Raw genomic sequence first — 25,682 nt, forward strand, 5'->3', positions numbered from 1 at the left:
CAATCCACTTTCCTTGCAGTCATTTCCCACGTAGTAGATGGTTGCAATCGGAACAACTGGATATGTAAGTGTCTAGAAGTTCTTATATACCTATGCTACCAATTCACAGTATGGCACTGGAAAGGCTATCTTCGTGCCTTTTCAACACCAGCTCTGCCACAACACATTTGGGTGAGGGAAAGACAGTCTCTTTGCACATTCTTATACTCTTGTGTGCATTTTAAATTGAAGTATCCTGCAATAATATTAATGTAGGAAGTCAAGGAGTGAGGACATCTCATATTTCAGAAGCAACTAAAAAGAAAATCCAGCAAAAATACCGGTCTTTTACTAAGTTCACAAACAAAGCCAAGTTCCAATACATGCCTATATGTTTTAAGTATGTGTATCTTGCCAGTTTCTAATGGAGGCAGAGACTAGACCTTTTTTTTTTGCTCAATAATATAAAGAGATTCAGCTGTGAATCATAGTCATATCAAAAGGAAGAAAGGAGAATTTAAAAACCACCAAAACCAATCAGGCTAATTATCAATGGACAGGTGAAAGAATTAATAAATTCGTAAATCTTTCATGAAAAGTTAAGTTAAACAATCTCATACTAAACCTAAAAATCCTATTGATCTGGAAGATGCCACCATCAGCACTGTATTTCACTGTACACCATTACCAATAAAAAACATCTGGAAGACTTGGAACCAAAATTGCTGTAGCTCCCAATTTTCTAGGAAAAATAGAATTATCCAAAAGAGACTAGAATTTTTCATAGAGCATACTTCTCTATAAAACTATGTCACACATGCATCTTTTTACTGAAAAACCTGGAGAATAAATGTTCCCTATGAATGTAAATGTAGAATCATTCAACAATTTTTGCCTTGAACATTAAGTCAAATTCTCCAATACTATACTCATCCAAGTTCTACACCATTTGTTTTTGTTTTTCTTAGCATATCCTGCATACATTTAGTCTCATTCTCAAAATGTAAAATAAAAAAGGATTTGTCCCAGCATGCGCCTAAGGTATGCTTTCACCTTGTGACAATTTAAAGATCTATTTAAAGTTTCTATATTTACATACATAGCATTGAAGCATTCCTTTAAAATTCACTTGCATTTTCCTCCTAGCTTTCCTTCACAAATTCAGCCAAAAGCTTATTTCAAAAAGGAACTGACTGAGCCAGGTGAGAAGCAACAAGACACAAAAGACTCTCAAACAGACAACTACTAATTTATTGCAGGTATTTTGGTGTTACCTAACACAGAAAAACAAAATCAACAACTGGAGGCACATTTATCTTCACTCCCAATGTATAAAATTGTACCTTACAAGTACAGAGTTGTAATCCTATACAACTCCATGTTATTCCTTCCAGTTCTTTGATCTCACTTTAATGTAAAGGGACTCAATCATTTGCCTTCTTCAGGGATCCATCTTTCAAATCTCTGCAAATCTCAAGGGCAGCTTCTCATATACAGTTAATCACTTAAACATGACAGGAAGGAAAAAAACCCCATGAATTAGAATTATGAATAAAAGAAATTGGGATGAGGAGGGTTTGGATTTGTCATAGTTGGAAAACACCTTTTCAGACAGGAAATACTTCCATTCCCTAGAAAGTGAATTTCAGCATCAAGTGCGATGAAGAAGCAACCTAGGGATGAAATCAACTGACTTATAAGGAACCAAAAAAAGAAAGAGAGAAAAATAGAAATTTGTCTTGAGTATCATTAAGATGATGTCACATTTGAATCTATTCTCCAAACACTTACAGAGACAGCAGTGCCTCTTAATTCATCTTAAGAGATGTGAAATCTCAACATGTTCTGGTTTCTTCATCTTTGTATTTAACATTTCCTGTCTTCCTTTTCTTTATAAAATCTTCCAAAAAGCCTTTAGTTCTCTACCAACAGATTTATCCTTCATTCCTTTTGCAGACTCCAAATTTTCCTATGCAAAGTGGTAGAGTCTCTTCTCTAAGTTGTAACAGGAGGTGCCAATACATAAGATTCAGAGCTATAAGCACTATCTGGACTGCAAGTCAAAACAGCCTAAGCAAATCTTCAAAATCACAAACAGGAAAAAAAAAATTTTCTTGTGATCTCTGTTCATGCAGTGGAACATCCCACACAAAAATCCAACAGCCGATGAAACTGAATGGCCACAGAACACATTACTCATTCTCTGACCATAGCCAAAAATGCATGTCAGCAGAAAAAAATAATAACAAAGAAGAATATAGTCAGGCTTCACACATATATTTTCTATATTTGAAACCAAGTACCACTGAAAAGCACAGTGATATTTAAACAAGCAAAATTTGAGCAATTAATCGTTTGCCTAGAGTTGTGGATGCCCCATCCCAGGTAGTGTTCAAGGCCATGTTGGATAGGGTTCTGAGCAACCTGGTCTAGTGGAAGGTGTCCCTGCCCATGGCAGGGAGGTTGGATCTAGATGATCTTCAGGGTCCCTTCCAAACCCAAACTATTCTGTGATAAGCAGTAACTGCTATGGTTCTAACTCCTTGGTCACCTTCTCTAGTACAAACTTCTCTGATCACTTTCTGAAAATAAACCAGCTCACAACATTCACAGCATACCACAGCCATCATTTCACAGTACAGTTTCTGACAGAGTATGAATCAGGAAGACAGCTTTGGGCTGCAAGCGTAATTCTTTCACTAATGTCAGGCCTCTATCTATATCTTCTGCTACTTCACAGAATCTCAGAGCATTTGAGGTTGGAGGTACCATGGAATTCCCCTTTCTGTCCTGAATTCTAGTCAGTTTCAGTGTCCTTTCCTCTCACCACTTACCACCCCAAGCAGAGAAGATTTCTCAAGGGCCTGGGCAGTTGAAGTTTGAGTATCTCAAAGGATGGAGACTCTGAGCAACTTCATCCAGCATTTGATCATCTGCACAGTTTTGAAAGAAACGTTTTGTCAGATCAGATGGAATTTCCGTTATTTCAGTGTGTGCCCATTGCCTTTTGTCCCATCAGTGCGCACTACTGAGGAAAGCCTGGTTTCCTTTTCTCTGCACGTTTGCTACCTAAGGTTACCAAATTGGAAATCTCATCAAAACTCAGTGCTGAACCTACCACTAAAATAAAAAGTTATTGCTAAGTATTTCGCTGTGTTAACCACACATAACATTCCCTTATCTTTACTACATTTTCTACAGTTACATTTAAAATGCATTTAGTGCTGGATCTTGTTCAGTGACAATACATACATTAGTATGTCAACCACTATGTTTAAGTATGTTAATCTAAGACAAACACCTTCAGATACCAAGATCAAAAACCAAAGCCTAATATACACCTACTTCAGCTCTCCAGACAGAGTAACCTCCTATGAAGTCAGTTATTTCTTAAGACTTAGAAAAACATATTCATGACATAATACACATGGATTTTTCTCTTTCTGTTATAGTACTATAATTGCAAAGTTTCAATCAGTATCATAAGCATTTCACAGCAAGTAAATGGCTACCTGATTTGGGAAAAGCTTTCAGGAATAAATGAACGATGCCATGAACTAAATCAACAATATAAGCTCTAAATATTTGAGTAATAAAAAAATATATTTACATCATATTCACCTCTAAACAACTTCCAGAAAGCTAATCTGTCCAAAGTTACCTTTTAAGTATAAAATGAGCTGCCCCTTAAGTACATTTTCCTTCTAAGAAATGTTAGCAATAATTGATTACTTTTCTCCTATTAATATCAGACTATTGGCCAGGGAAGAAAGGCAAGAAATTAAACCATCCTCAAAAAACAGATTCCAGAAAAGGAAGTACTGAAAAAAGGGCTAAGGAAAAAAAAAAGTGAAACTATTTCTAAGTATTACATTACGAACAAACTGCTTTAAATCACATAAAGCACTATTTTACATATTTTACAGAAATTAAACAACATAGTAAATTCCCAAACAGTCTACTGTGAGAAAAAAAGTACCATTATTGGTAGAATCTCTTTTTTCCAAGGCTACAAGAAAAGAGACAATGACATAACCTCCAAAAAACAAAGGCTTTAGGCCTGCAAACACTTGAGGAAGTACAAAGCTCCATGCATGGGCCTCAGAGGGCTTTACTGCTGTGTTCAAAAATGTGAACTTTTGAGACCTAAGGTGTGGGATTTTTGCTATTTTTTAGAAGAAACTTGGTGTTTCATAGCAAACTATTATAGTAAAGATACAAAAATTTTCATTAAGCTAATAATCTTTAAAAAAAATAAACTGATGAACTTTGACAAATTTTTTCAAAACATGTAAGAAATACAAGCCCATTGTATTAGACTTTAAAGTAATCTCAGGGTGCCAGAGGGGAGGATGTTTCAAAACAACATCCAGGTGTTGAAGTACAGATCTCATTAAACTCAAACTGCTGTCCACAACACTGTACGTAACCACAGTAGAGGCAATTCACTTTCCTTTTATAAAAGATTAAGTATCAGAAAGCAGGATTAGTTACATACACAGCATGAATAACTTGCTTGCCAATTTCAGGCAGGAGACAGTGTTGTCACTGTCACTGTCACATAGTGATGTTGCCAGTTTTGACCTTTTTTCCTAGGCAGATAAAAAACCAAAACAACACAAGCATGAAGCTTTTCAGAATGAGGAAAAAAAGAGGAAGAAAACCACCCACAACAAGCCCAAAACATTAAAAATCTGAAACTCCAACATCTATTCAGAACAAAGCAAGTTCAAGAAGAATCTGCTTAAATTTCTTACAACATACAAAAAGACAAATAAGATCTTCCTCAAGATGTTTTTTGGCAAGAGGATTTCCTCATGATACTTACATCTGCTTAACAAGAGTGAAATTGCACCTTCCAATTTTTCCAATGGAATAGTTTTCTCCCCTTGGTTCTATGAACAATTTATATCATTGTTATGTCAGGTATTTTTCAGCAGGTAAAGGGGTAACTAACAACTGTGGGATCCAATCAAGGAAATCTCCATTCTACTTTTTCACTCATTGTCCTTTACAGCCTCTTGCTCTTTGAGGTTTCAGATTTCTAAAATCATGCAGGAATGCTCTCCCTAAAAAGCTGGAACACTATAGGAGAACAGAGTTCACCAATGCTTGTAGATGGCCACAGTAGTTTCTGCTTCTCACAGGAGTGTTAATACAGAACTGCATCTGCAGACATGTAAATCAAAGGATGTCTGATTGTTCAAGGATTTGTGGGTAAGACTGCTTTGCTTAACACTGAACAAGGGAAAATAATCACCTGAAGCTCCCAGTCTTGCTGCTTTCCTGGTGAGCCTGTGCTCACTTTTTCCCCACACACTTCCCCCCAGATTTGATTCTTGACAAATGCCCATAGCAAACCTTCCCTCCTGAGAATGAAAAGGGAAATAGAGAAGGCCCAAGCATTTACTATACGTGTTTTCATAAAAACACCTATTGCTTCTCTCACCTTACCCAAGGCATTTCTACAAGCCAGCAAACACCTGAAAAAAGCATTTTAAATTTGAAAACTGTATTATAACTTGAGTTAACTGCTCTGGAGTACCTATATTTTGGACAAACAGGACCCTTTCTTTTTTTGTTTGCACTCCTGTTGATCCCAAGGCCATGCCTTCTCAAGTTAACCTCGTTTAAAAGCTTGGTAAGGCAGTTCAGGTGTAGTGACACTTCATGTGTTTAATTTCTGAATGATCCAATCAATTTGTTTCCAAATACATGCTGTGATGGAAAGGAATAACCACAATTCCAGTAAAGAAGGTCATACAGACTTTTAGTAAAACGCCTTATGAACAGATAGATTCTAAGGGCTTGTAAAATGGAAGTTTAAAACGACAAATTACTTTGCTGTAATCTGAGAGCAATAGCATGCAGCATGATGCCATTAAGTTCAATTAGTCTCTTAAGAAAACCACTTGGAATAGGCCTTTTGAAAAATCATCAGAAAATGTTTGCATTCATATCAATACAGGTGCAAGATAAGCAAATTGGCCATCGTGACAGAAGGTCCTCCCTCACCTTGCTTAAATGAAACACCTCTATATTCTATATTTATTAACCCTATCTTGATGATACCATTGCTAAAATCTGTCTCAATTGTTAAAATCTGTTCTGATATCACGTTATTGTCTTTTGAACACTGCTGGTCTGGAAGCAAACTAAAGAAGAAGGTAGCAGACTATTCTACCTGTTCAAATATTAGTGAAGAAAACAGTTGCCCTTAGTGGACAGAAAACAGTCCCAAGTACTTGTTCCTACCATCAGCAACAAAAGTCAAAACTTATTCTTTTCTAGTGAGGGCAACAAAAGATCACAACAACTAATGAAGGCCACAATTTAGAGTTTTTTCAATTATTTTATGAGCATAAAGCCATGCATTCTGAAGCCAACAGAAACATGGGAGAGGACTCTAGACCAATGTAGTAATCACTTGCTGCTCTGCAATTTGATAAGAGTATTCCATTTCTGCCAAGCAACTGGCCCAACTCTTCAGGTTTATGTGAAGAAACAGTATCTACAGTATTCTAGCCCATCCACCATAGTCAGCAATGCAGAAAACACCCCATGATTCCTAACAATGATGCTCCGTGGCTAGATGCTGCAGAAGGGTCCTCTAGGAGTCTCTGACACAGTGCAACCAGCACTGGGAGCACCACTGAAAGCACCACACCTTTAAGCCCTGAAAATTCAGGGTCAAAAATCTGTTTCATTTTCTGGGTTTGGAAAATACTCTTCTGCTGTAGAAGAAAGCAAGCAATTTTTCTTTTTTTTTGAGACTAAACGTCTCTCAACTTCAAATTTCCACCACACTCAGGCTGACTGCTTGAATCAAAAAGTAAGGAGTTATAAATAAAAATACTCACTATAAGAAATAGAAAAAAAAAGTCTGCACTGCTTTTATGAAGTCAGGACTGTTGCCAAGTTACTAATTTCTGTAGGAAAACGAACAGGTGGTCCAGCTTCAGTATGGATCAGGACCTCTACAGAGAGTGCTAAAGTAGTAGTTTTGATATACAAGTGTCAAAACCATGAGAAGCAGCCTGAGTCAGTGCTGACCTCTTCTGTTTATCCTTAGAGAAATTTAACAGCTTGCATACCAAATCAATAATGCTGTCACATTTTAATTACATGTCCATCTTCAATCATGATGCTGTAAAAGCCTACTGAGTGATGAGTCTGTAGTAGAGAGAACTCTGAGACCTGGGCAGGCAGAGCTTAGCTCCACATTACTGACATATTGCAGCTTACTCTCCTTCACTAGTATGCCATTCAGTTAATGAACACTTATCACTGTGCCAAGAGGTGGGTCTGAAAACGGGGCACTGAACTTAAGTAGCAGCCACGGCAAATATCAAACCCAAGAAGTAATCTGATTAATTTATTTGAGCATTGAAGACTACCAGTCAAGAAACCAATTAGGCTGTTTAAATGGACAAACACACACAAAAACCCACACACACACACAAAAGTAAATTCAAGGATGTACATAGAACATAAGAAGCAAAAACAGAGTTGAATGGATAACACAGATACAGTAAGGAGTAAGTTCCAGCTTTGGCATGACAAATCTAGACAGTTTTTAAAAACCTTGCTTAGTTGAGCAGTAAAGTTTCCTGGAGTACTACCACATACCTTGCATACTGGAAAGCCTGTAAGCATTCAAACAAAGAGGAAATTCACTGCTCTTCAGAACTCTACAAACTAAAAATACAAGACAGCTCCCTTTACTGGCCTTCCTTATCCACTGAGTAAACAGGGTATCACAGGCCTCTTCAAAAAACCCAAGGTTTCGTTGAAGACAAAAGCTTTTTAAAATACTACATTTTCTTTTTAAGTGAAAAGAAGAGCAAATATTACCCTTTTCTTACTGCAGATCTGTATGGTTCCTAGTTGGCAGATAACCATTTGTCAGCTAGAATGGAAACTTTCCCTTAAGCTCTGCAATTTCCTTTGGATCTTACAAATTAATTCGCCTGCAGTCTCCTGTACCTCCCAAACATGCTGCAAAGTCTGCAGCTCTTACAAATAAGTGAAATTCACTAAGAATAAGAACAGCTTATTCAGTGAGTTTCTTGTACAATGGCACTGGTGTCGGAGCCAAGACCACAATACATCAGCAGCAATATCAAAGCAATACTTACGTATTCAAGGAATTTAAGGATGGTTTTTGTTGTTTTGTTTTGTTTTTTTTTAACACAGTATCTCACGTAGCTGCAAGCTTCCACTGGAAGAGATGAGCCATTCTTTTTGACAGCAGGCTGCACCCACATCTATCAAGGCACACACACACTCGAAGTTGTTTACTGTATGTATGAATCTAATTGTATTCACCGTAGCTCTAAGAATAAAACCAATTGTTTAGCAACTGGGATACCAACCCACAAGAAAGGGGAAGATAAGAACAAAGTATTTAAGTGAGGTGTTGACCAACTCCAGATGAGCTCACTTTCAGCCTTAACTAAGGCACACTAAGACTAGTCATATGGCAGCTCAGTTTGGCAGATGAGCTCACAAGCTCCAAATCTACTTTCTGTAGCTAAAGATCTTACTTTATAGATGTTTAAAAGGGAACATGTTTGTTTTGGTTTGGTTTTGCTATAAACTTTACACAGGAAATAATGACAGCACCAGCAAATTCAAAGAAGCGGTATAAACAAGACCTCATGTAAAGATCCATTAACATTTAAAGCCTCTCAGGCACTCTTAGCACTCACAGTAAGAATGGATGCACTTCAAATTCTTCCCCAAGAACTTACTGCGTGCACAAGTGCAGGATACGCACATTAGCAAATGGAAAATAAACTCCTCTGGGTGTCTCAACTAGTGTACTAGTGTACAGAGAGCAAGATAATCATTGTTGGTTTAGAAGCTGAGAATGGGGACAGTACAGAATGAAAAGACCACAAAGTCTCTTCACTTACCACACGCTGTGTACAATTCCTTTGCACAAAGACAACTGAGGGGAAAACTGCAACCAAATAAGACCACACAAGCACATAGAAGATAAGCAGCAAATGCACTTCCTTTTCTCCAGAGGACTTGCTAACAGGTCAGAGATGCCAACAAATCGCAACAAACTGCACCACCTTTAATTAACTTCTGTTTCACAACACAGCTCAAATGAAATCTTGAACATCTTTATTATCAGGAACTTGTTGGAAGTCCAGTCGCTATAGCCACGCTGTTAAAGCAGATGGCTGGAGAGTCTCCCTTCGCATGCCAGTTGACTTCAGTGTTCCACAAGATTAGAATCTGCTTGAGGTACATTCAAAATCTCTACCCTGTCACTGCTCCCCAGCTGAATGATTTTCTTATCAATTTAGAATGTAAATGATGAGAGAAAAAGCTTAAGCTGCACAATGCTCAAACTATCAACCATACTTTCAAGTTGCAGCCAACTTAGATGAAGCGCTAAATCCTCTAATAACAGTTTGAATGGCAATCAGATTATAATTCAAGCTCTATATTCGATTTCTGGCAAACTTTGTAAAGAGGAAATGCGATACATATTCAATGCCATACAAAGTTCACAGAATCCAAATCCTCACCAGCTACTTTGAAACAATCCCATCCCAGCAAGGACGTTGTTAGCTCACCGAGAAGCCCAGGAATTGAAACTCAGGCACAGTTTTATAAGAGGGAAGTATTTACCAGTCAGGCCAAATTACAGACGTTAGCAATACAATTCCAGTCAGGAGGCAATATTCAAATATCATAAACTGAGAAGCAGCTATGTCTTCAAAGCAACATTTAGTTACTGAAAAAAACCCACAGTCTATATGACAAGCTCACATACAAATATTCAAGTGTTTCTTTCATTTTTTACAGATGAACGTGAAAACTGGAAACCAACTAAGGGTATAACCAGACAATTTAAAAGCCATCAAGAGCAAACAGCCTTAAACCAAAAGATCTAGAAGTAATGAACTTAAGACAAATCCCACAGTGTATTAAATTGTCCATTTATCTCCAAATACCAGGAGACAAAGACAGCTGAGATGTTAATACAGAAACAGGAATGCCACTGGTAACAGGACAAATGGCATTAATTCTTGAGATAAAAATATCTTTCCTTTTCAGAGTAAAGCTTAAGAGGAATACTGTGAGATTTGATAGGGCAGGTCAGTATTAACATGCCAAACCTTGCTCATATATCAAGTGAGTCCAACAGCAAACAGAAACTTCATTGGATGTAAGCCGGCCTACTGGATGACTGCTGGAACAGAATTGGTAGTCTCTGCTCTGCTCAGTGTGGTGTACTGGATCACCCATTTCTCTGCTCTGCTGTATTTATAAAATATAGACCACTGCCGGCTAAACACTAACCACCTCAACAGGCATCACTTGAAGCAACACTAAAGCCTCAGTGCTTCTGTAGTTGTGAAGTACTGGAATCTTCATTTGTTATCAAAAGGTTTTGTTACTTTCCCAAGTGACCTGGAGTTTCACATCTCTTTAGACCTTGGATGGAGACACAGGAAAAGGTTCTCCTACCTGGTATTTGTGCCAATGCCAAGGCACATCTCAAAGTGCTACATTTTTTTCTAAGAAATTATCATCTTCCAGCACTTGCTCTTACCCCCAGCCACAGAATGGCATCTCAGAGAACACTCTTCCCTACATCACTCCCCTACAGTGGGCTCTGGGATAACTGTACAAACATATTCCCATGTTCAGAGTACTCCGTACAGCCAAATGAAAAGCAAGACAAATGCAAATAAGTTACTATCACTGGATGCTTATCAACATAGAAGACCCAAAAACTCCCTTACGGGGATCCAGTGCTTCCTAAGCCCTGGTTTTCAAATAAAATTGCCATCATATTTCCAAGATTGCTTCCCCAAGCAACCAAGAAAGTATCAAACTACAGTTTTTGGTCTGCACACTTAACTTTTCAGTCACAAACGGTACCTGGACAAACAATTTGAAGAAAGCCTTCCAGAAAACAAAGGCACAAGCTCATACTCACAAAAGAGAAATCAACTATTCCCAATTTTTCAGAAGAGAGATCGCTTGGACTGCTTACTCATACTGCTGCCTAAGCTTCCATGAAGTTTCCTTCTGACTTGTTAGTAGTTAAGTTCATTTTAAGTTTATTTTGGATGGTGTGATCTTGTACTAAAGTAAAAAACTAATGCGCGATTTCATGGTAAAAGTATAGTTCTAAATATCCTTAGAGTAGATAAGGTCCGTTTTAACCTTTTTGCTTCAACAAAAAGCTTTCTAAACTGTTTCCTTTTTGTTCTAAAAAGAAAATGGAGAAGCAATTAGCATTTACAGTTTAGTTCCTGCTTCTAAAATACCCCTTTAACATTTTGTTATTATTTTTATGGTAGATATAAATGTCACCAAATTGTCAAATCACAGCTATTCTCTATGCTACCTATACAAATAGGGTTGATTTCTGGCAAGCCATAAAACAATTATGGCTGAATTCCTGTAGCCCTTTGATATTTCAACTTGCCTGTAGGCCTTCAAAGCCATCATAGAGCAATGCTAAAAAATCTAATTTCCAGAAGACATGGAAGGAAAATAAAGCATTTCAATTCCACATGTTCAAACATGAACACACAAAAATCTTAGCACTGGGATGATTATGTTTGAAAGTGACTTAGAACAAACACAGATAAGATACAGCAACAGTTTAAATCAACACTGCCTCACAGAAGGCAAAGATACAGACATCTTAAGAAAATGGGGCATAAGGCATATCACACCTGATTGCCCAGCACTTTCTGCAAGTTGGGAAGCACGATTTCATGCTTGAGCATTCTGCTTGCACCCCTTCTTGAGTGCATGACAAAGAAAGGGGTGAGAAATAATCATAACTTGGAAATGTTGAAACTGCTGAAGCCTGCAGAGGAAGTAAACACATGAACTTTCCCTTTAAGGTACTGATATTGCCAGTAAAAAATTACAAATATATTGAGAGGCAACTATCACAGGAACCTGAGGATTTACACAGATGTATTTTATCTTCATAGTATTAATGGCCAGTCTCTTCGCGAACGAAGAACCGGGGAAGGTCTTTCCACCTTCCAGCCTGCGCATTGGATTTTTTAGGTGAGACACAGTGTGCGCGGAACTGAGCCCACCCTTTAATCCTGAGGTTCATCTGCTGGGGCCAAGCACGCTTGGACGGTGGCAGTGAGGTCCTCAGGACGTAGATGGATTGCCTTACGGGCTAACGAGCTCCATCTGCCCGGGGAGGGGCCCCGACCGGGAATCGAACCCGGGTCTCTCTTCATAGTATTATTTATGTTATGAAAGGGTCCTCCTCACATTTCAGCAGGAGAAGCTAGTTCTTGCTGTATCAATATGGTTTCTGATAACCATGAAGTATCTCTGAGAAATAGAAAGGGGTTATAGTGTTGTCCACCTGTCTATCTGCAGCAACATTTTTACCTCTTCAGCAACCTGGAATTTCAAAAAGATTAAACTGAACAATGTGAAGACTGACTACTATATTTCTTTGCATGGGAGAAACTTCCATGTTGGCCAAAGAAAACATTATTAGAGTAATACAGTTCACATAGGTGTAGACACAGAAAAAAAATCCAATTTATCTTTAAACTCCTTGGTATTTTAAGTGTCTGCTGTGTTTAGGGGAAAGCCTAAAAAGGTTCTGCCATTAATTCCTATTCTGCACAGGCACACAAATGTAAATACATATTAAAATTAGAATTATGGACTCTCTATACTAGATTTACAATATGCATAAGTGAGGCACATGCCCTATGTCACCCTTTCTCTCCTCACAGAATGAATTCATAGGCTTCAGAGGTGCTGCATAAAATCAGCAACATCCTAAAAAAACTAAAAAAAAAAACCAAAATCAATCAAACAAAAAAAAACCCACACCAAAATTGACATAATTTTGTTCTAAATTCATCCTCTTAAGAACAGACACCAACCTGCTGATCTCTAGCAAGGAAATGGTTCAGTCAAAGTATTAAAAAAGGAAGAGTAACCTTTAAAGTATACCCTTTCCTGATTTGCCCCTCTTCCTATTCTTAGGTGGCACATTTGGAAAAAAACACATGCTTTGGCAATCATTTAGAATTTTGTATAATTTTTATGAAGTCCACTCTTCCTAACTTCTGGAAGGAAAAATGGCAAAAAGCTTCTCAACCCCATATCTGGCCACTGCTGAAGGCAGTTTTTATTTTGTGTATCCCCAGTCTGCAGTAAATCACTGGGCCCCCACATTGGTTTTGTAAAAACTACTAAGAGAAGTGGTTCAGAGATCAGTTATATAATATTAATGTACAGTACAACAGGCTGCATAAAATGTATGCAAGAAAACAACCCTCTAGGGAGAGCAGGAAGAAGCCACTCTATCTTCAGTGCCTGATTGCAAGACAGTCTTAACTACCATTAATTTACTTCCATGTTTTTCCTTTGTGTGTACTAAGATACAGATGCGTTTTCTTTATTTGAGACTAAAACTGTTCTGTAAAAGAATGTTACAAAAATTTTCTGTGTTTAGATTAAGTGATTGGAGTCAATAAAGGTAAACTAATTTAATCACTGCATTAGATTTCAAAATCATTTATTGTTAAAATTCTAAAAAAAAAATTATTATGCCTCTAAAACTTCAAGATATGTATACATATTTACAGATTATTAGCTATATAACTTATTATATACATACCAAGTGCATCACTAAACTGATTTTATAAATCAAAAGTTAAAGATTTTAATCAAGAAAATACTATTATCTAGATCTAAGGACAAACTACAAAGGAAAAACCTAAACCCAAAATGTAAAATTTTCTGTTGTCTAGACACAGATTGTCTAGATCTAAACTACTCAAACACAAATTTAAAAAAAAAAAAAAAAATCCACCTGAAACACAATAGCTACTTTTGACTATATGCTTAAAATGTCAATCTAGAAGGAGCTTATTTGTATTTCAACTAACATAAAATTTCAGTTCAGGTATTAAGACAAAAATGTTAGGAAATATCCCTGCAGACTAAGATCAGTAGCCTAGTACAAATAAACTTTTGTTTCAAAACCTGCAAGATCTGAAATCGTTGTTTAACTTTGCCTCTATTATACCACAAATTCAAGGAAGTAACCTAATGTAGATCTGCTTCAGAGAAACCAATTTGTTTCTATTTAGTTTCCAGGCAATACACACTAAAAAGAGCACTACTAGATCAGGACAGCAGTGCCTGCAGAAGCAAACTGAAGTGTTTCAATGATTCTGGCTACCTTATTTGATTTAGGTTCAAGGACTGATCTTGGTGTATTTGCACAAGATTGCCAAAGGCACTCAAAGAACTTGGATAGAGCTGCTTCACAATAATTTACACACAAATAGCTCACAGCATTTTTAAGTTAGCTGTAAGTAAATTCATTTAAAAAAAAAAAACTATCTAGGGAAGAATTACAGAGAGAATACCACTGAAGAATAACAAAAGCCAATAGCCTTAAAAGAAAGGAGACCATGTAATTACAGAGACTGCTTGAAAGGCTGTTACCTCACCATACTTGCATAGAGAAGACAGAAGAGTCTATGAACACAAGATAGAGAATAAATTTATATGTTCACTAAGACCAATCTCAAAAAAACCCCCACCATATTTACAGTCTGAGAAGTCTTCCTCAAGTATATCCTTCAAATAACAAGGATATGCAATTGTATTGCTATACTGCTACTTCAATTAACCTAACCATAATGAATTACTGAGTAGACTATGAATCATGGGTAAAATACTTCTTGCTGAGAAGACATCACAGCAATATTCTGCAGAAATGGGCTAAAGCCTGGCTCCACTGAAAGAGGCACAAAAAAAAGCCTCACCAAATTAAAGTTGTACTTTCTATTCTAGAATATTTGTTATATAAAAATGGAAGCATTTACAAGACTCACAGAAGCCAACACTTAGTTAAAAACACTTCAGACAAATTAGTGACAGCTAGGTAAAGATATAACAACTTGAGTGTCAAAAAGCTTTAAAGTCATAACAGTGCAGGAATTTTATCTCAGACAGGAGCAGACTTTTGTAGCTCTAAGAGGCATAACCTTCATAGTAGCAGCATCAAAATAGACTGGAAACCTTCACCTATTACAGAGGAATTCACAAGAACAGTATTTTCTGCCTTCACTAGCAAACAGACATTTCTACAGAGATTGCATTTTAAATAAAAGGCTAACAAAAACCTGAGTTTTTACCACACCCCACACCCCCCCCCCCAAAAAAACCCCATCTCTAGGCTTTCTAGGTCTTACTCATACCAGGATCTCTTTATTCCTTGCCATTGCTCATGCCAAGGCCTTGCTCATTAGTTTTTAGATGTCTGAAGTTTACCTGTTGGGGTTTTTTTTTTTTTTGGTTTAGTTAACCGACCTTGCTCAAAAGTAGTATCCTCTAGTCAGTTACTAAACCTAGGGAACAACTTACCTAAATACTTTCTTCATTCGGTCTTTAAACACACCAAAACCTTTCCACAACCTTCCTCCCCCTTTCTTATAAACTCCAACGCAAATCCCATGCATTGGCAGTAGATATGCATCATTTCTGTCTCCTTGTTAGCCTGCCCACTGGTCACTGCACGCTCTCTTCCACGCTGCCTCCGCTGCACTGGAGCAAAGCTCTGGAATGCAGTGCTTGCTGAGCCAGTGGTCAGCAAAACAAAACCAGAGAGCCTGGGGAAACACAGACCGTGGCAAGTGAATGCACACCATGCACAGGACCTGGATCCTAAGCAGCACCTCCAGTTGCTAAGCAGTCCTCTAAGGAAAGGCTCTAACTGGCTGCAAAGGGCTGGGCATTGGGTCTGGCTAAGAAAAATAAATCTCTGCTCACAAGGGTCCACTTCTTTCCCCACGTAGAAGCTTACCTTCTCACACAGGCAAAACACAACACCAGTTTAAAAAACTATTGCAAGGGCATGCTATTTTCTTAAAAGTGAAAGCTTGTCAGCTTGGTATGTTTAGGGGTATAAAGAAATAATTTGTTGGAACTATTTAAAAGTAATTTTCATTAACATTTTTTCATAGAAACAGGCTGGAGACTAATTTCTGTCTCACTCCTATGATTGTACACATTTCAATATACTTCACTCTTCCACACAGTTTTATCTTTCCTCGCTGTCATTAAGTCATTTTAAGACACAAAGTGCATTCAGAAATACAGTGTGCCCCAAGGTTGGCCAAAAAAATATACAAAAACCCAAACCAAACAAAAAAAACACTCCACCAAACCAAACAAAGAAACAAAAAACAAAGCCACCAAAAACAGAAATCACCTGGCAGTATCCTAGTTAACAATACTTGCCCTTGAATATTACGCCAGACTTATGTATCTCCATGTTCAGAAAGCACATAAGATTTTAAGTTTAATCTACCTCTCTCCTGCTTTTCAGGAAAGGATGATGTCAGTTCTGTGATGACAAAAAGTGAGTAAATTTTTACCAAATTCTTCAATAAAATATTCACTTGAAATATTCATTACGTAAAATGAAATGCGAAAATACTTTTTCTATTATTACATACTATAAAGCCTGACACTGAATAACAAGAGGAACTAAAATGCCATTTACCCATTTCATACCAGACAATCAAAATTCACAAGGAAAAATTCTACCCTTCATTACCAAAAAAGTTGCTCTGAGTAACACTATACAACTTCCACTTTTCCCCAAACATGATGGAAAACAACCTGGTTGCTGGCCTCCAGCCCACAATATATTGTAGTTCTGTTTCCACTGAATCCCCACATTATTCCTTTAAAGTTAGCAAATGAAAGGTAAAATATTGTCTCCCTCTAAGTATACAGAGAAAGTCCTCAATTTCCCCTACAAGTCTACACCTTGCCCATCAACCCATTTCAAGATATATATTTATGTTTACACTACTTCTACCTAGAACAAGCAAAACAATTAGTGTTATGGAATTGGGTGGAGTTTTTCTGCACAAGCATTAGAACAGCAGGCACAAGTAGTCAACTAGACTTACTGCAAACCACACAGTATCCTAACAGCCGTCAACAAAATAAATCCAACTCACACTGCTCATTGAGCTCTGCGTTTTTGTTTTGTTATGAATAATGATGCAGTTTGTAATACAATGTTTCCCACCACAACCACCTGAAAACAGAAATACCTATCCTGGTATTTACCCTCATGACAAGATGCCCTATGAAAAATACACACATCCTACTGCATATAGGCATATTCATTCTTACATAGAATTACGAGCAAGTTACTGAAGTCCAGGCACTGTACAAGCATCAGCTGCTCAGAATATGTCCAAACTTCCTCTAAAAGAAACTAGATTTGATCTATATTTTACATGCTGTTACAGCTATCAAGACCTCTGTCACCACAATGTGCACAAATTTTAAATGAAACTCATCCAGCACCACTGAGCTCTTCTGGGAAGCTCAAAGAAACAAACTTGTACTCCTCAAGAGAGCCAGAGCCAGTGCAGGAGCTCAGCACAGTACTGGCAGTGTGATACAGCCCATATCTGGCAAGCAAGGGAGAGAATTAAGCCAAGGATACTGATAAGAAACTCTCTGATAACATACATAAATTTTAATTTTAAAATGAATTCCCACACAGATATTTAAGTAAACATACAAATATTTTAAATACCAATCTGTTCTTCCACTCCTTTATATACTAGAAGGCACATCAAAAAGCCAACAATGATACAAAAAGAAACAACATCTTGAATTACAAGCTAAGTGTTTTATAACAACGATGAGAAATCATAATTTCCATGCAAATATACACAAGTGCTAAAATTTGACTGTTCCTATGTCTTCATATATGTCTATCAATCACTACTATGAAGGGAAGAAAGAGGGTGACAGCACATGACCTGAATTCTGCTAGTTTAAAATTGCAGGTGTCCATCATAAGAATCTCACTTATATTAATGTAGTCAAACTGCAGCAGTCTGTAGATTTAATTCTGGATCAAATTTTTATAAATTAATCTGGTTTTTTCTCCAGTATTATCAACAGCCTTTAGAGGCTGCTACTATCAAGTTGTCAGCCTCTACAGATTTTAACAAAGGACAGAGTAACCCCCTTCAACATTTCTCTCCATTACCTGAATGTAAAAGAAAAAAAAAAAGAAACACAACAAAAAAATCCTAACAACACATCAAAAATTAACCCTAACAATACTGTACAACATTGTTACAAGAGCAGCACCACCAAAAAAAAATCACAAAAAAACCCCAAATATCCAAGATTTTACACGTTACTAAATCTTAACAGACATAATTATATCTGCAATTCAGATAGCCTAACCTGTAATATTAAATACATGGTTTAAACGTTTCTTACATCTATTTTTCTAAGAATATAAGCTGCATATAACTAAATAGAGTCACAACAATATACACCAAACAACCCAGCTGTTTTCATTTTTTTCAAGTAAATGCTAACAAATTTAACTGTCTACCAATTTCACCACTGAGGTATTGTCCCCCTCATCTTACTACAAAAAGTGATAGAGTCAATGTTACACACAACAGTCTGGTTTTCTGTACTTGAAGTGAGTATTAGTCTACAGCTATCCAAAAGTCTTGGGTCCAACAGCCCTGAAATTACACTCCCTGCCGCCTAAAGTCTGGAAAAGTTACAATCAGTGAGTTATTAATATTGTAGCTTTAGTAAAATGTAACCAGAGCTTCTTAAAATTAAAAATACAGTTTCAGCAAGTAAATGCTATTCAAATTAAATCTAATATAAAATAAATAACCAAGGTCCATTTTTTAAGACCTAAGAGAGTCAGGACTGACTGGCAGTTCTGACAGAAATCAGCATTTGTCCTTGCAGAAGTGTGCTTGAAGAGGGAAGAAATCTAGTTGAAACTAGACATCCATCCTATGCAGAAAAGTGAAAAAAAGCACACATTGAACACCTAAATCACACAATTAAACCACATAAAAAAATCTGCAAGTAAACTTAAGTTTTTAAGTTTATGACACTGGAGGACACAGTAGCCTTATTATTCTCCTATCTTGTCCCAGTGAATTACTACAGAATGTACAATCACTGTGTATCTCGAGCAAGCGTAATAGCCCATTGTCACACTTCCATCTGCATTTAGCTTCATTTCAGTCCAGTGCAATGCAAGTCTTAGCAGGCAGCAAATCACTTCTCATGAAAAGGGATCATCAGATTTGTACACTAATAAAACACATGTACACTGCCCGATCTAGGAACGAAGTCCTTATTGTTCTGTGTACTTCTAAATAAAGCCTAAGCATTGAGACTGAATGTGATCATTTTTAGAGACATATTAATGAATGGAAATCAGTTATTAGAAACCTTTTATTTCCTATACAAATATCACCTTAACATCAAGGCCACCAATTACTTATTGATGTCATTCATGTAAATATGAAATACGATAGCTTCCCTATATTCCAACACTTTGCACTTTCTTTGAAAAAAGAAAACTGTGAAATGCCCTTGTGATCTGCATGAGGCTGAATTAGACAAGGCACTTGAAAACATATGTGTACTTTCAAAGCTATTTAGTCTCTTATTAAACACCAACAACAAAATTAAGTCTCAAGAGTTTCCTGTTAAGCAAATGAAGTTCTTCACTAGATATCAAACGTTTCATGGGGCCACAGCTGAAATCCAGTAAATCCATGCTGAGCAGTATTGATCAGCTGATCAGTAAATCCATGCCCAATAACACAACCATTTTGCAATTAAAATAGTAATAACTGCCCTAAAAGACTGATGGAAAAAGAAATTTCCATGTGCCTATCACACTAGATAGTTTAGCTCAGGCAAAATTAAGAGGGGAAAAAACCAAACAAAACAGATCTAAGTTCTTACTAATGTAGCTAAATATCTGCCTATTTAGTGATCTTGATGGTCCGCCTGCATTAGCTGGTATAGGGAAAACTTAAAGTTATCTGGGAAGAATCTGCTTATAAGATCCCTATCCTCATACCTCTCAGTTTACTAAAATTAATAGAATTAAGACTCTCATTGACTTTAAATACAGCATAAAAGACTTCTTTTTCTTTTTTGCAGTTAGTACCTAAAAGCTAAATCTATTTCAAAATGTTATGGTTGATTAAGTCTCATTCTGCACTAAAAGACAATCTTAATGAAAACAACCAATGCTGAAGCTGTGAATTTTCTAGAAGAATATTAGAGTTTGGTCCATCCTGTAGTAGAATACCAAGCACCTTCACTTTCACCAGTTTGCCCTACTACTGTAAAACTTCCTGAACTACGAGAAGCACTACACATTGCTGCTCTCAGCCACACAGAGGAAAGCAACATCTTCCACCTTTTAAGTTACAACATTCCAGTGCCCAAACCAACAGTTTCATATTGACTTAATTATTAGCACAGTAATATTGCCCACTCGTTTTTTCTTCAATATGAAAAACTTACTTTCTCAAAATATGCCACTATTTTAAAGAAACTGAACCACTCGGAACATACTAATTCCAGTGAAGATTTTGATGAGTACTTTAAAGTCATCAAAACACAAAGTACGTGTTTTCTTATCCAAATGAAATACCGTAGGAGAAATAGTAGTCAGGCTGCTCTTGCGGAGCACCAGCATTCATTAGGCAAAAAGAAAATATTTTTGCATTGCTTAGCATCCATAAAAGTAATGAGGCACATTATCACACAAGAACAACATCTCCTATTTTGGAGACAGTATAGCCACAAATCAAAAGTAACTACAATCTGGTGACACACCTTGTTTCATGCTTTAGAATACTGCACTTCTACACATAGCACTATTTCCTTCACGTGAATAACGAAACATAAGCAGCACGTGTTTTAAAACACAACTAGAATCTTAGAAATTCTCCGTTATCTTCTCTTAACCAATTTATATAAATATCACGAATAGACAAGGTTTGAAAACAGCAGTATTTGTGATTGCATGATGATTATAGAGAGCTTTTGTCTTGCAAATACTACTCAAAACTGAGTCTGGACATGAGTCTACTCTCTTTAACAATACAAGCAGTCTTACAGTCACCACCCCCATGAAACTACTTATGGAAATCAGACAGCAGGAGCAGACCATTAAATGTTTGAAAGTAAGGGGGATCAGCCACTGCAAATGCCCATATGCTCCACCATGCAAGGATAAACTGAAGCACTTGGTCACCATAAGGCAAACAGAAACCAACAGAACTGCTGCCAAGCTCAGCATTTTAAGGGGAGATAGGCTAAAAGACGAAGAATATTATTTTATTAGGTCACTCTAGCTTATCTACACTTTATTCCCCATTAGTTACCATCACTCTTCCATCCTTGGTGCAAACCAACCTGCTCTGCACTCCAAAGTCTGACCCCCATTTCTAGCCATGCTGCCACATTAAAACTCATGCAACTTTGGGGTACAGGACCCTGATTCCTCTGCAGCAACTATTAGCACGACAAACACTTGGATACAGCTTTGCAAACTCACCACCAGCCTCTAGTATTTCCAAAATTTCTAGATAAAACAGAACACATAAGCAAAGTCACAGGTGTAGCTGGCAAACTGACAGTTTATCCAGCTATTCTCATAAACATGCAATCGAATGGCCTGGCAATAATTTATCTCTCTTTCTTCCCTTGGTGTTTGGAATTACTATGCCCCTAATAAAAGGTGATATAGCAGCAGAAATACGTTAGGAGTTAATGACACCTATGAGAGTCTGTTGATTTATTATTTTCAAATTGATCCATGAGCTTTACAGATAGACTTAATGAATTAAGACTTTTCTTAGCATACATTCTCATCATGAATCCAAAGATAAAGAGAACCCTTACCATAAAACTAGGTCTTATGATTGCTAGTCAGTATACTAGCATTTTCTTTTGATTAATATTGTACACCTAAATTCAGCATGCTCATGAGTAGTTTGTCAACTGAGTATCTCCAAGTGATTAAGTTACTCTGTACTAAAATAATAAAGTATATAACTTCAGAGGAAGTGACAGAAAGTAAGTAGTTTGACTAACACCACAAACATGTATATCATACCTATTAAATAGGCAATACTTAAGGTACTACTAGCACTGATTTACAGAGACAAAAAAAACACCCTAGAATACTTCTATCGGAACCTTTAACTGTATCTCTACATCAGAAAGACAAAGAAAATGCTTCCATTTAAAAGACGCACATCACCACCACCATTCCAAACACTTCTGAATAGCAGAGAACATTCTATGTAATTTAAACATGGATCACTTTCCCACTGATTTCAGGGACCTGAAATTTCTTCAGCATGTATTTTTTTACTCATTGCTGTAGTTTTAGGAGGCTAAGCAAAGCCCAGGAGTGAAGAGAGTGCCTGCCATCCAAGTTATGCTCTGCTGGATGGGAGTGGCTCCTAGTTCTCCTACAATACAAGCCATGTGGAAGCACAGTACAAGTCCCCTCCCGGGCTATATAAGCTGGCATCTTTCCCAGCAGTTGCTACATCATGAAAATGATGCATACAAATAAAACCCCAAAATAAACACTTCAAAACAATGGCTTAAATGACTGCATAACTGAACTCAGCAGCTGGAGACACAAAGCACTTCAAGTGGCAAATCACGCATCTTTCACTTGCAAAAGTCCTAAACTACACTCTTACTAGCAAGCTCCACATCACACCTAGCAACCAAGTCTGGGCAGCAGACTCATGTTCCCAGAGGCCAGACAGCAAGTAAATAAATATAACATGGATAATAAAAGCACAGCAGATCACCAACATCCCCTACGCAGATAGAGCTTCAAGTACTAAATGTACTTTCTACCACTGATTTCAACACATCATCCAATTCACTGAATATTGATAATGTTACCTCATATATTTAGACTACTTAGACCTATTCTCAGGAAGTTTTCTGCCAAACTATTTAGACTGACCTAAAGTCATGTTTTTCTGTACTATAAATAGAAGAAAGCAGAAGGAAAACTCCACCAGGCAATCTGGGTAATTTAATTTATCAGTAATACTGAAGTATTGCATACAATTCACTGAAAACTGTGCACTACTACATTGGTTTACAATAGATAAAAAAAATTAACTGATTCTACGAAAATTAAAGGCAATTAAAAGCCTGTATATCAGAGGATAAACTCTGCCTCTGAAATACTGTCATTCTTACACTCTAATGTTTAAGAGAAGGAAAGTATTCTAGAGGAAACACAATAATTGATGTAAAAAAAAGTCACAGCTTGGTATCTTCCAAAAGAAAAATATTAAATCAAAATACATGTTTTTACCCTGCCAGAAAACAAAGCTTTTTTATCTCAACACTGAAAATCTTCCTGTGTTTTGCTCTCTGAACATTCAGTTTATTCCCATTTAGCTCTAAGCAGACAGGATTTATGATAATGTTGTTTAAGGAATTGGAGGAGTACTAGATGCCAATAAAGATTACAGATCAAATGAAGGATAACTCCTAAGCATTGTGTCTGCGTAGATAAATAAACCTGTTCACTTCTTTTATTTATACTGTTACCTCAACTAATTCAACTACAATAATCAAGACAGCAAGGGCTCTAGAATCAGACACGGAAACAAAAGGCTTCTTATACCTCTCCCAGCACAACTTGTATGGTACTTATGCACCACGCATACACACCTTTTGAGACCTTTTCATGTACTCATGAAAGGATGAAGCCCTGAACAAGCAGGGTGCTGAGGGACTCCAAACACAAATACCAGGCATCCCTGTTCCAGTCAAACAGTACACCGGGAGAGAGCAACACCAGCCAGAAGAAAGTAACACGTGGGCAGAAATCTCCAGTGAGGACCTACAGCGGGACAGAAGCCAACTCCGTGCCACCCACAGCTCAGAGACCAGAAGGGGTCGGGACCTAGACGTACGGCTGGGCCGAGCTTTGCGGCCTCGGGCAACCGCGACAGGATACCCCTGCGGGCAGCAAGTGCGCCAAGGGGCAGAGAGGAGTCCCTCCCGACCCCGGACAGCCCTCGGAGGGGCGGGAGAAGGGCCCCGGCACCGACGGCCGCTTTTGTTCTCCAAAGAGACCGGCACAGACCCCATCGGCTGCGCCAGCTCCGGGCCGGCTCCGAGCGCTCGTCCCGGGGGAGACCCCGCTACCGGCGGCGGGGACAGGAAGCTGGTTCGGTCCTCCCTACCTCTTTTCGGCCTGGGGAAGCTCTCGTGGAGGTGAAAGATGACTTTCTCCACAAAGTGCTGAATGTTGCTGTGCTCAGGCCCTCTGACAAACACCATCCAGTCGTGCGTGAAGCCCTCCACGGTGGGTTTCTTCCTCACCTGGGCGCGGTGTCCCAGCTCCAGCTTCACCTGGACGGCGCACTGCGGGGGAGAGGCGGGGAGCGCCCGGTGAACGCCCGGGGAAGCGGGGATGGTGCGGGCAGCCGCGGGGAACGGCCCCATCGCGGGCGATGCGGGGACACGGGGACTCACAGTGCCATAAACACAGCAAAGGCGGGGGAGGGGGGTGGCCAAGAACAGAAAGGCACCGCTACAACAACAAAAAACGGCCCCACAGGCGAGGGCGCAGAACAGCTCTCGGTGTCACCGGGAGGCGACCCGGGGCCGCTGTCAGGGACGCCCTGTCCTCCCCTCGGCGCCTTCGCGCTCCCTCCTCCCGGTGCAGCGGCAGGACCGCGGCTCCCTCCAAGTGCGTGCGCGCGCCACGCCGCCGTCGGGAGCAGCGGGAGGCAGCACGCGAGAAATTCCCGGTCACGTCAACCCCTTCCCGGCGGCGGGCGCCCGGCAGCGCGAGGCGGAGGGGCGGGAGAGACCCGCATTGCTCACTCACCGAGCCAGCCATGCCTGGGGCGCCGGTTCCGCCGGGGCTCTCGCTGCCGTCCCCCACCCCCACCGCGCAGCCCTAATTCATGAGGACGTGGAGGAGATGGCGGGCGCGCAAAGGAGCGGCGGGCGGGAGGCGGGCATCCTCTGCGTCGCTGCTCCCGCTGGCTACGATGGTGGTTGCTGGCCCCGGCTCCCCGCGCTCCCGCGCCCTTTCCCGCTCCCCGCTCTCCCGCTCCCGCTGCCGCTGCCCGCGCCGCGCCCGCCGCAGCACCGTAGTTCGCCCCAGCCCCGCCGGCCAACGCAGCGCCCGCCACGCATGCGCTCAGCGCTCCGGGCTGACACCGCGGGGGGACACGGCGGGGGGGGCGGCACCAGGGCCGTGCGACAGCCAATAGCGTGCAAGCTCCTCCAGCTGGCCCCGCCCCCGCCCCGCCCGCCCTTAAAGTAACAGGTTGTGGGGCCGGGCCGTGCGGGACAGCCCGGCCCGGCGGGATCCCCGCTGGATCTCCGCTGGCAGCAGCGGCCTGGGGCCCGCCGCGGGGGGGGAGGCTGTAGTGGAAGCACTCCCGGCCCCAAAGGTACACTGAGAGCAGGACCTTCCGACTCCCCGAACCTCTGCCCTTTACTTCGTGTGTGTCACAAACAAACATTTTTGAAAAGCCGCCGATGAATCCTCCTGGAAAAACAGAGAAAGAGGGACAGGAAGGGAATGCCTGACTTCCACAGGGATGGCAATTAATGGGCAGGCAGCAGGCAGGAAATGACAAACGGGATTCTTTAACACTTATTTGCAGCACCAGCTGCTGTTTGTGCCAGTAACGTCCTGAGAGTCCCCGAAAACACGGTTACCACCCCGACCACTTCCATATCCCTCCCGTAATATGCGAGGTAACGTGCAGATTCATGCCACGGGAATATGCCATTCAGGAGCTGGAACTGATTTACAGTGC

The 25,682-nt window shown here is 39.4% G+C and overlaps 1 protein-coding gene across 3 annotated transcripts in view; it reads right to left on the bottom strand.

The window, feature by feature from the left end:
- MLLT3 (MLLT3 super elongation complex subunit) overlaps nt 1–24,961 on the bottom strand; it is a 121,684-nt gene extending 96,723 nt beyond the window's left edge. For all 3 annotated transcript variants that reach the window (XM_027881860.1, XM_027881859.1, XM_027881857.1), the window contains exons 1-2: nt 24,737–24,961; nt 24,087–24,267 (exon numbers count right to left, since the gene is read on the bottom strand). In XM_027881860.1, the coding sequence (XP_027737661.1) occupies nt 24,087–24,267; nt 24,737–24,748 (193 nt within the window). In that variant the 5' untranslated portion in view covers nt 24,749–24,961. The remainder of the gene's footprint in view (nt 1–24,086; nt 24,268–24,736) is intronic.
- Nucleotides 24,962–25,682: the final 721 nt, after the last annotated feature.

Source organism: Empidonax traillii, unplaced genomic scaffold (assembly GCF_003031625.1).
Source record: "Empidonax traillii isolate 1590-97213 ecotype Southwest subspecies unplaced genomic scaffold, ASM303162v1 scaffold97:size1219025, whole genome shotgun sequence".
Lineage (NCBI taxonomy): Eukaryota > Metazoa > Chordata > Aves > Passeriformes > Tyrannidae > Empidonax > Empidonax traillii.